Raw genomic sequence first — 12,058 nt, 5'->3', positions numbered from 1 at the left:
TTTGTGATGACTGTGATACTTGTGTTGATCCCATGTGGGAACTGGCTGCTGCCTGTAATGATGTCTGTGATGACTGTGATACTTGTGCTGTAAACCCCTTGCGTGTACTGGCTAACGCCTCTTATGTATTACAAGCTGACAGCTGCACGCCCCCTTCCGACCCAACTATGGATCTGATTGCGACGCTGGGTCTGGCGGTCGAGGGACCCGACGTGGATATCCTAGACCCGCAAGCCGACCAGGCGTCCATGGGAGACTTTGACATAAAGGAAGTCCCTCTCTTTGCTTCAAATGTTTTAAGTTCAAATGCGTCAAGTGAATCGGATTTTTACGCTCTGTACCCTGACCAGGAACATGAGACACAAGATACTGACATTATGTATTCCCCAGAACAGCAGCACGTGAGGGACCTCATGGGCATGATCGTTGATTAACTTCGAAGATCTGCAAGGACCGCGTCTGCAAAGGGTGGGGGGAGCAAGTTCCGCAGGGGAGGTCACGGGCCCTCTGGCGGGGCAGAACCTCATCTGGACCAGACGCCTTCGTTGTGGATCCGAAACGTTAATGGACTTTCATGTTCTGAGCCCTCAGGTTCCAAGCACGCACCACACGACACGTTCACCAAATGCACGGGCGAGGCGCTTTGGGCGCACGGTATGCCCTTGGGAGATACCCGCATTACACGATTGTTTTTCAATAAAGCCCGATGTGGCCCGTTGTCTCTTGAGATACTTTGTCTCGACGAGACAAGAGGAAGGAATGTCAGGTCGTAGATTTGTTATTGTTTAATGTTCTGTTATAGACGTCGGTCGACAAATATGTTATGATTTAAATGTTGTTTAAAAATGCTATTTCATAAGTTAATAAAGGGTTTTTTCGCTTTGTTATAGGTTAAAATGAGAAAGTACTCGATGCATTCGTGCTGGACATATGGCTCGTTGTATACGTGTGCCCTTTAGAGGCTAGATAAGCCTGGTCATAAACTTTCTCCCTTCGATCCGCAGACGGCGCCTCGAGCCGCGGGCAGGAGAACGCTTATATGCGCGTGGAATGTGTAGCTTTATGTAGAATGCTTGGATTGCAGACATAAACCTTTTGATAAACGGCCAAAACATTAATTATATTTCGTATAATCACAGCGGCGCTTGAGTTACAATAAATATGCTTTGAATTTATGTTTAAATGAGAAATGTGAACTGAAGGTGCTTTTAACACCTGGGACTCATCAGAGCAACCTCATTTACTTTACGGTCTTATCGGAACCAAGAATGCAATTCCCTTTTCAGTGAGTTATATTTTCTGTCACCTCGGAGCCCTGAAAACACATCTGGTCCGGATCCTAACGGTGCGTGCTGCACTCCCCCAAATGAAAGGACGGATGACGGTGGGGGCTTGGCCCACCGGGGAGGAACCTCTACCAGTTTTCTTTGTTCCCTCGGAGATTTCCTGATAAAACATGTCCCTATATAAGTGAACTGTGAATCGATGTGCTTTAGGAAGGCTAGACGTGGCATGACGGCGATTCGTGCTGTAGAAGTCTTCGCTTCCTCCAGATCTGTATAATTGGTATTTTAATAAAGTTTCGTCATTCTCAAGCTGTTGGTGAACTTCTGTTACGAACAAAGAGCTGTTTCCTGACATTCATTCACTCAAACTTTCTCCAAGTGATATTCCTGATGCCAAAAATGATCAGAATGTCCTTAACTGCATCCAATGCACTTGCTGCCACAAATAGAGTTGAAGGTGCTATTGAAAACATGGAAGTGAAAGGCCGAAAGATATTTGTTCTCTTTAGCATTTTTAAGAAAGGAAAAAAAAAAAAAATCTAACAAGAAAACCAAAGTACAATTAAGAACAAGACGTGGAAGTCATGCTTGAATCTAAATCGCAAGATGGACACAAAAGGTGTAGTGGAGGGGATGTGGAGAGGGGTAACAGAGCAAAGCATGCAAGAAAAGATGGGGAATGGGGTGCCAATGAACCAAATGGGTCAAAAAGACCGGCTGGCTACCTGGTGCAGCAAGCTGCCTGGCTTGTGTCCAAAAGGAGAGGGAGGAACCAGGTTCGGGCTGTGCATCCTTATCCCAGGACAGCCCGGCATATGCTATGAACCCGCACAAGGTGAGAAAATTTTTCAATGACATAAAAGAAATAAAGATAAAGAGGGAAACGGGATTGCTCACAGCAATGGGAGTGTTAGGCAATGGTGAGGGGTTGCTTAAGAGGTGGACAGGAATAAGTCAAAAGGACAGATCACTGTCCAATCGCTGATTTATATATATGTCGGATAGTTCATACAAGGGAGCGCACGACAGGTACATGCCAAGGGTTAAGCCTTTATCCTTCTGGATGAAAATTCAATCAATCTAAAACATGCATTTTTAGTTGGTGTTTATTTGTTTGTTATAATTGTAAAGTAACCAGGAAATGGAGATAAAATACACAACAGAGAAAAGATAAATAAATTTTGAATATCGATAAGGTAAAAGTAGTATTAAGCATCTCGCCTCGTTAACAGCGAGTCTAAAACCACCCTGAGCCTACCCATCTTGATCGATATAAAATTCCAGGATCTTTGGAAATTTCACACAATGCGCGTACAGCCGGTGGGATGGAGATGCGGCTTTGCGCGATTGTTGACATACCGGAAGCAGAGACAGTGGACTTGAGAGGCCTGAGCGCAGAGCCTGTGCATTGCTGTTTGATCCGGGCACGAGGGATCCAAAAGCCATCGGAGACGCACCACCTGATCAAGAACATGCAGAATAATGTTTAGAGGGAGAGAATGCAACTTCTTAAGCAAAAATAATTTATTTGAATGTTTTATGCACAATGAGCAGTTTGAGTTATAACACAGCACTTCCTGTTTGACTGGCAAGATAAAGCAAGAATGATCACAAAATATATATTTTTCACATCCTGTCTTCTCAATTCCCTCACCCTTGCTATTGAAGGTATTATGCAATTAATCTCCGACCCTGGTGCCGGCTTGTTGGGCTAGCGGTGTTGGTGTTGCCCTGGGCATGCAAGCACACATGCAAACCCTGGTGTTGGGCTAGCGGCTAGGGTGCCGGCTTAGGATCCTAGGATCCTGGGTTCGAATCCCAGTCGATCGCTGAATTAACGCCAGGGGGATTGACTCAGCCTGTCATCCTTCCGAGGTCGGCTAATTGAGTACCAGTTCACTGGTAATTCCCCGTTTGTCGTTAAAGGCGGCAAAAAGGGTTGGCGTCAGGAAGGGCATCCGGCCGTAAAACATTGCTTCAAAAAGGGGACCAAAAAACAACAACAACCACGGTTCCCGAAAAAGGCCAACCCCCGCTTGCGGGGAAAAATGGCCTCTAAAGGTGGTTATTTTTTATATATATGCAATTAATCTCCGAGGGTCTTCACGGTTTAGTACAATAGCAATTACTAATCTGACGGACATTTAGGTCTGGTTTCAGGCAACTAATACATCTACTCCATAAAGGAACGGCAGGAAGGGTCGTCTTATTATCCTCTGTGTGGTATAAAGATTACAGGAAATCGAGACTCGAGCCTCAAGACTGTCAGGGGTGTATTCATTTCGCAAGTTGCTTATAGAGCGCTCGCCAAGTGGCTTAAGCACTCAAGAGAGCACTTAATTCAAAACCGTTAAGGAACGGCTGGCTTGGCAAGCTCTAGCTAGCTGCTTAGCAACTGGACTCGCAGTGCGGTATCTTCATCCTAATGAAGCAGCACTTACAGCAAAATAAGGAAGAAAACATTCATTGTGATTCCAAACAGAGGATTTATTTTATATCTATCACTTCAGTTTTGTTATGTGTCTCTCTCTCTCACTCTCTTCCACCCTCCCGCTCTATCTCTTTGTGGTAATCAACCTGTTGTTCATAAAAACATATACGTGGTGATTTGAGGTACATGATTTGCCATGAAGTGTGACTGAACTGGCTTTAAAAATTTGGTTAGGGGCCGATTGGGAAACGCGCATTTAATACGCATATGTTGCACAGTTCAAAAATTATGTCACGCTATTTTTTTGAGGGAGGTGCATGAGACCTTGATTAAACCTTACTAAATATTTAACACTCGACCTAAACTAAACCAACGGAAATCTGACACAACAAAGCTGAGCAGTGTATAATCAGCAGAAGCCGACAGGCCTAATGTTAGGCCCACCAGGAAACAAGATGGCGGCAATATCATTTTGCTTCAGCACTGTGGTGGGAGGAGTCAAGCGACAGATGTGGGTGTGGTCTGGTGGCTGTCCGACCAAATGTTGCACATTTCAAAAATTGACCCCCAACAACAACAACAACAACAGCAGCAGCAACAACAGCAAAGCTCTTGTAGACCTAGAGCTTGAGAGTAAAAACTAGACAGTTCATGGAACACATTACCTTACTCAGTCTTGAGAAAGAAAAAAAAAGATATGGGTAGTGCCTGTGAGCAGCAAATTTGATTGGTCGTGATGGCATAAAATGCCGTAATATTTTGTCCAAGTACTGCTAATCTGCAGGTTAGTTTTCCGACTCGTTTCGATTTGTGTTAAAAATATAACATTAAATTTATATTAAGTTGTTCCATGATCACAAACTGACATTTGTAGACAGACAGAGACACAAACAGGCAGACAAAGTGAACCAATAGCTTAACCCCGCTTTTCGCTTTGAGTGTGCGGGGTAAAAATGTTTTCAGAAGCACCCAAACTAACCTCCCTCACCCCCCCCCTTCTGGACTTGGTTAGCTTCTCTTGTCTAAAACATTGTGTTAAGAACCATCGATTAAAGAAAATATATTTAGAAGGTATTCCTAATGGGCAGGCAAGAACATTTTCAGTTTGGGAAAGGGCCATCCACATATGAGGTAAAAAAATGAAAACACCTGCTTGCGTGGCATGTATAAGACCCGTGGGCCCAATAAGCCCAAGGCTTTTTGAAGAGCTTGCCACAATTGCAGATGTAAGGAGAGGCTGCGCTCCGCTGATTCGCAATGGGTAAGGGGTCAAGGAAGGAAGAAAATATTTACAAAAAATAAAACAACAAGAGGTTGGCTCTTTCAGAAAAATGAGGCAGAAAAAAAAAAATCAAAGCAGACGTACCAGACGAGGTAGTGACCTAAAGTGGAGACGACTTGTGGTGAGGAAGAACCACAAGAAGGGTTATTAGCAGTTCCTTGGCCAGAGCCAGGAAAAGGGATAGTCATTAGAGGCATCATGCCTCCTCCCTGGCCACTAGCAAAGGCAGTGGCCACTGGTTGCCCCAAGTGTCCGACTAAGGTAGAGAGAGGCTGGGGGGTATGGGCAGCCAAGGGTGGGCAGGCTGTTCCTCCTGTAGATACGTCCTGTGGACTGGGCGTATGAGTCAGGGGGGCTGTGGGCGTTGGCGTCCGGGCATCCGACGGGTGCGGTGTGGACGACGGTGTGTTGGTTGGCGTTGGAGTCGAGGATTTAGGGGTGCCTGCACCTACAACGAAAAAACAACAGCAGTTGTGGTAAAGATTGACAATGGAGCGACCTTCAGTCCAAACAAACAAAGACACTGAACACCATGAAGCACGCACGTTGCAGCGCTGCCGGGGACATTGCCGGAGGTGACAACATGCCCTGCGTTGCCGTGTCCATCGAGTGCTTGCGAGAAGCTGGGCGGCCAGGCTGGGACATGGGAGGTGGCGTGGAAGACTTAATCAGGCTTCCGGTGGGGCTAAACCCTGGCACGGTGAAGGCAAGGTCATGGAATTGAGGTAGTAACAGGGATTTGATTAATTATCAATAGTAGTATACTATCCAAATATGCAATCAAGGCATCATGTTTCCAAATGCGATGCAAGAAACACGAGCAGCCTGGTCCAAAGTGACATCAAAAATTCCATAAGAAAACTTAAACTTTATTGGCTCTTTAAGAAAGAAAATGAATAATTAAACCAAATTAAAAGTTATTGTTGACCCCCTTCAGCAAACCTGTCGTAGAGGAAGAGCAAGAAGGAGCAGGTCCCGGGAGCTTGATGGGAGGTGGACGGTGACGTATACCCTTTCCCAGCACCGAGCAAGGCACAGAGACACCCGTGTCCATTGCCTGTTCGACACAAACAAAAAGAGGAATTGCACTGGCGACCAGACCCTGGACTACCTTAACAAAGGTGATGCTTCCGTTTCATGTTTACAAGGGCAGAGGATGGCAAGTGATCTCAGGCTGCTGGTGAATAGATTTTCAAAATATTTTCAGCTGAGACCAACCATGAAACACCAACTCTGCCAATGCATTTGTCTGCTCAGCATGTATCCCTTCACTCATACATCAGACACTCACCTCAGGGTCTTCCAGGGGTGAGGAAAGACCTGGCGGGCCTGATGCGCTGGTGTGGTGTATGACCTGCACCGCCTGACGTACCTCGTTTTCCACGACTTCCTTCAGTTGCCGTACTAACCTGTCAGCAAACAGACAGTATGTATCAACGTTAGTCAACAAGCATTACAGACCCTACATGGACTCATAGGAAACCCATTAGTACGACCTGATATTAAATGCTTTCTCATCATTGAAAGCTGGAAGGTTGTCTGGTTATGGCATTAATGCAAGTGTAATTACGTCCGCCACCAAAGGTGGATGGAGGTTGTGTTTTCACCCCTGTCTGTCTGTCTGTTTGCTAGTTTGTCCGTTTGTGAACAAGACATCTCAAAAAGTTGTGGACGGATTCGGACGAAATTTGGCAGATAGTTAGCGTATATGAGAAAGACGAAATTATTCAATTTTGGTGAAGATCCGGATTCGGATCCGGATACTAGAATTTTTAAAGTGATTCTTCACCATTGGGAAATAGGGCCAAAAACGATACAGTACATAGCAGGATATCTAAAAAAGTTATGGATGGGTTTGGACGAAACTTGGTGGACCTGTTGTGTGTGTGACAAGGAAGAATCGGATTCGATTTTGGTGAAGATCCGGATCCAGATCCGACTAGTATAAATTTTTAAGTGATTCTTCACCATTGAGTGATATGGCCAAACATGATAAATAGCAAGAAATCTCTAAAAGATCTCAAAAAGTTGTGGACGGAAGATATAGATCAAATGTGATTCTGTATTGTAATATCCTCGTCTACTCTGGGATACAAAACGTAAACTGTTCACCTGGCGGAGGTATGCTCTCTACTAAGTGCCGTTCTCGTTATTTCAATGAATTACGAGTTAGTTTTATCCCAACGTCAGTAAAGTCAAATTCAACATTTATAAAATCAACTACAAACAAAATGCTGTTCACCTTCCAGGTTACAAAATATAAATGAGATGTTGTGATGATAACTACATTTATCTGTGCTGAAAATTAAATGTGCATTTGTTTACGGTTTGCAAGTTATTCAGCTGAAGGAATAGCTGCTCAAGGAGAGACAAACACCCAGGATTACCTGTCTGCAGTTTGCTTGTCAGCAAGAATGAATCTGAAATACAGAGTCGGAGAGTCAACAGGAACAATTATTATTCACAAACACCGGGGGCGACGACTATCGCTCTTGGTGTGATGGCAGTTTGCATTGCAGCAGCACGCAGTGACAGGACAACATCAGTGCACTCAAAAGGTAGGCCAGGACTTACTTGGCTCCTTCCATCAGCTCGCCTTCATCTCCATCAGGCACCGATTTGCTGACAAACGATGTTCCATAGCAACGAGAATCTCCAGGTACACGATGTACCATCAGGCGTGATACGGATCGCCGGTCGCTAACCCCGTGTTCAAAAACAAACTCATCCTGCAGCAACTGGAAAAGAGCACAATCGTTCACGACCCGACGATCAAACGCCAAAGCAACAGTTGGTGCTGGTATGCATTGTATTCGTTCATGTCGCTACCACGTACTGTATTTGGATCGCAAAACAACAAAACTTTTCTCGACTATGGTAAAAGTCACATGGTGCCATGAAAAAAGAACAAAAAAACAATCCAAACGAGAAAGCATCTGAAATTGCAAAGCCCGTCCATTCCCATTTGTATTCAGACGCCTTATTTTTCTTCCGTATGCTCAAAATAAGAAAACAGTTTAAACAAAATACAAAACAAGTATAGATACATTCAAAGTACACCGCCCCCATGCCAAATAAATAAATACCATCCTCCAGCGTGGCATTGCCGGGGCACCTTCGTCTCCCGGCAATACCGCCGTGCAGCACATAGAGACGGTATTGGGAGGGAGGTGTGTACAATAAATTGATTGTTTGCGTAATTAAAATCAATAAATAGTAATCGTAAAATAATTACTTAATCAATTGGCTAATAGCATACCTCAACCACCAGTGGTTTCATCCGAAGCTCTAACTTTTTGAAAATTAAATGTCATTAATCAAAAAAAAATTCGTTGATTAATGAATAAATAATAAATCGATTAATTGATTAATCAATAAATCAAAAATATCCTTTATAGCCAAATCACTTGGTCACTGTCATGTCCGAATATCAGCTTCCTAGCTCAGAAGGTTCCTGAGATAATGCCCAGATGAGAAAGAAAATAAATAAGTAATTGATGATGAAAATAAAAAAATAATAATGGTAAAAAATTAAATTATTAATCAATTGGCTAATAGAATACCTATACCACCACCGTTTCATCCGAATCTGTAACTTAATTTTTTTACGTCATTAATCGAATAATGAAATAATTAATCAATTAATATGAATGAATGAATGATCGTTTTAAGGCCATTTTCCCCGCTAGAGCAGGGGTTAGCCTTGCGGGCCCCATGACAATCATGGTTCCCTGTTTGAGGCAATGTTTTTATGGCCGGATGCCCTTCCTGGCGCCAACCCTTAGTCGCCTCTTACGATGCGCAGGGATACGGTGTACCTATTCTAAACCGGGGTACACACCGAGATCCACTTTGACCCTTGGTAGACCCCTTAGACCTGGATTTTTTAAAATGCCGTGAACAAACTTTAGTCACAACATGCCAAATGTCATTTGTGCCAAATCTGGTCACAATCCCATCAGCGGTTTCGTAGAAGAAGTTGCAAGTGTTTACTGATGGACTGACCAACGGACGACACGCCATTGCATAAGCTCCCCCAAAATAGGTATTTGCCTTTTCCTCTGAAACTACACAAGCAATGAAACTTGACCACAATCTTCACCACCCATGACGTACCAAAGTTTGTTCACGGCATTGAAAAAAATATCTGCCCCTTTTTAAAATTTTAAAAATAATACAAGATCGAGGCTCTTGAAAGAGCCAACATGAATGAATGAATGAATGAAATTAATTGATCAATCAAAAATACCCTCATTCATTCATTTCATTCAAAAATACCCTTTACAGCTAAATCACTTTTTGCCAAAGCATGTGCTCACTATTGTGTCCAAATTTCAGCCACCCAGCTCAAAGGATGGCTGAGATATCGCCCAGACAAACAAACAAACAACCAAGCAAGGAAGAAAGAAAACAAACAAACAAGAAAGAAACCAGAGTGAAAACTGAGTACTCCCATTCAGCGCGCATCATTGCCGGTCCCCCTTCGGTGACCGGTGATGACGTCATGCAGCGCCTGGAGATAGCATAGGAAAGGAGCAGTGTACAATGACAATTGATTATTTTATGCATCCTTGACCTTTGAGCTTTAGATTTTAAAAAATAATCTGACTCTGGGGGCCTTTTACTCGCTCACCACAGGCAGGTTGGTGGTCTTTCTGTCTTCTACCGACTCCTCTCAGGCCTTGCTCCCCCAGCTCTGTCTGTGCTCCATCCCCCAAAATTTAACTTCGGGTTGCACAAGATCTGCCAAGCAACCCTCTTCTGGTGAAACTGCCAAAATCAAGACTCTCTGCTCACCTTCACTCTTTCATTCCTCTTTTCTCCAGCCTCTGGAACAAACTCCCACACTCTCTTCAGTCCCATTCCTCCCTCCAGGTCTTTAAAACAGCTGATCACCACCATCTCTTATCTTCCCCCATCCAAAACCTTGATAGTTTCTACCCCCATTAATTCACCCCAGATCCACTTTTTTGAAATACCGACTTCTTTCCTGGAAGGCCTAGCAGTGTCTATGTGTTTTATACCTCTCCCACCCCCCCCCCCCCCCCTTCCCATGCCTCCTCCCCCCAAGCCCTCTCCCTCCCACAGATCTCCCGATGTCCCTGTTCTCTACTGTTGTACTTGTGTGCTTCCCTCTCTCTCCCCATCTTGTCTCCCGCTCCCTTTATTGTATGTTTTGTGTGTCCATTCATGTTTTCTTGTGATTATTGTTAGCTCTTACAGTCTTACACGATCCTCGATCTTGTATACAACAACAAAAATAAATAAATAAATAAAGTCAGCTTCTAGCTTTTGATTGGTGAGCCAATTCTGTGACCCAATATGCAAATTCTTAAAATTTCAGGGCAATTGGATGAAAATTGACGATTTTATGCAACCTTGATCTTTGACCTTTTGATCTAAAAAAACCCGACTCCTTCCTTTTGATTAGTGAACTAATTCAGTGACCCAATATGCAAATTCTTTAAATTTCAGGTTAATAGGGTGAAAATTGGTGATTTTACGCAATCTTGAACTTTGACCTTTTGATCTAAAAAGCAATAGATTTGTAGCTTTTGAGTGGTGAACCAATTCTGCGACCCAACATTCAAATTCTTAAAATTTCAGGTCAATAGGTTGAAAATTGGTGATTTGATGCAACCTTGACCTTTGGATCAAAAAAAAAAAAAAAAAAAATCAGCTTCTAGATTTTGATTGGTGAACCAATTCAGTGACAACATGCAAATTCTTAAAATTTCAGGTCAATCTGATGACAATTGATGATTTTATGTGATGCTGACCTTTGACCTTTTGACAAAACCATGAATTTGTTTTCTCCATATTATCATAATAAAGTTTTGGTGAAAATTTGATGACAATAGCTCAAATGGTAAGAAAGTTATGGCACGGACGGACACGGACGCGGACACACACACACACACACAGTCAGACTGACACACACACACACACACAGTCAGACTGACACACACACACACAGTCAGACTGACACACACACAGTCAGACTGACACACACACAGTCAGACTGACACACACACAGTCAGACTGACACACACACAGTCAGACTGACACACACACACACACACACACACACACACACACACACACACACACACACACACACACACACACACACACACACACACACACACACACACGTGATTACAAAACACTGTCTCCTGATGCGCAGGGGACAGACTGATTATATTGGTCTCAAATGAGTTTCGTCATAATCGTTACAATTGTAAGTGGAAAAAGCACTCAACATTACAAAGGACGTGCTGAAAATTATCCATTTCATTGATGCTGACGTTCGCTTCACTTTGAAAAACCAGAATTAGCAGTTACTACAATCGGCGATTTTATCAACAGGGGTACCGAATGTAGTCAATCTCACCAAATTTTCCGAAACATGAGTTTCTTCATGCTGTTCTACTTTCAAATATTTCTCCACCTGCAAGTATAACACAAAGGCAATGAGGATACAAGAAGAAAGCAAATCTTTTTAGACTTAATGTTTGATATTCTGAATTCAAACAAAAAACTCACATCAATCTCAGAAGGAACGGAAAGTTGAAGTGAACGCTGTTTCCATGTGTCGACGCACTGCAGAACGCAAATTTCATGCGTCACGTGAAAAGTCACTGCAGAAAGTGCAAATAAAGAGAAAAGGAGGAAGAGGAGGAGGAGAGAAAGAGAGGACAGAGAAGGAAAAGAAAGAGAGGGCAGAGAGGGGCAAGAGAGTGCAGAGAGGAGCGAGAAAGAGAAAAGAGTAGAGGAAAAAATAGGGCAGAGAAAGAGGGCAGGGAGTGCAGAGAGGGGCGAGAAAGAGAGGAGAGAGTGGAGGGAAAAATAGGGCAGGGAGGGCAGAGAGGGGCGAGAAAGAGAGGAGAGAGTGGAGGGAAAAATAGGGCAGGGAGTGCAGAGAGGGGCGAGAAAGAGAGGAGAGAGTGGAGGGAAAAATAGGGCAGGGACGGCAGAGAAATAGGGCAGGGAGGGCAGAGAAATATGGCAGGGAGGGGAGAGAAAGAGAGGGCAGGGATGGGAGACAGGAGAGAGAAA

General features: G+C 43.6%; 1 protein-coding gene across 10 annotated transcripts in view; it reads right to left on the bottom strand.

Moving 5' to 3' along the window:
* Positions 1-12,058, bottom strand: part of SUPT20H (SPT20 homolog, SAGA complex component) — a 100,838-nt gene that overhangs the window by 21,229 nt on the left and 67,551 nt on the right. For 7 of the 10 annotated variants that reach the window (XM_068132206.2, XM_078766135.1, XM_068132204.2 and 4 more), the window contains 11 exons: positions 11,546-11,602; positions 11,394-11,450; positions 7,574-7,737; positions 7,387-7,419; positions 6,291-6,408; positions 5,942-6,056; positions 5,545-5,691; positions 5,084-5,447; positions 4,867-4,964; positions 2,646-2,746; positions 2,012-2,104 (listed from right to left, as the gene is read on the bottom strand). In XM_068132206.2, coding sequence (XP_067988307.1) covers positions 2,012-2,104; positions 2,646-2,746; positions 4,867-4,964; positions 5,084-5,447; positions 5,545-5,691; positions 5,942-6,056; positions 6,291-6,408; positions 7,387-7,419; positions 7,574-7,737; positions 11,394-11,450; positions 11,546-11,602 — 1,347 coding nt within the window. The remainder of the gene's footprint in view (positions 1-2,011; positions 2,105-2,645; positions 2,747-4,866; positions 4,965-5,083; positions 5,448-5,544; positions 5,692-5,941; positions 6,057-6,290; positions 6,409-7,386; positions 7,420-7,573; positions 7,738-11,393; positions 11,451-11,545; positions 11,603-12,058) is intronic. The other 3 variants (XM_068132209.2, XM_078766136.1, XM_068132208.2) reach the window with 1 other exon arrangement.

The sequence above is a fragment of the Myxine glutinosa genome, chromosome 12, assembly GCF_964187855.1.
Source record: "Myxine glutinosa chromosome 12, kmMyxGlut1.1, whole genome shotgun sequence".
Taxonomy (NCBI): Eukaryota; Metazoa; Chordata; class Myxini; order Myxiniformes; family Myxinidae; genus Myxine; species Myxine glutinosa.
Note: the sequence above shows the minus strand (reverse complement) of the source record. Positions and strands in the feature narration are given on the sequence as shown.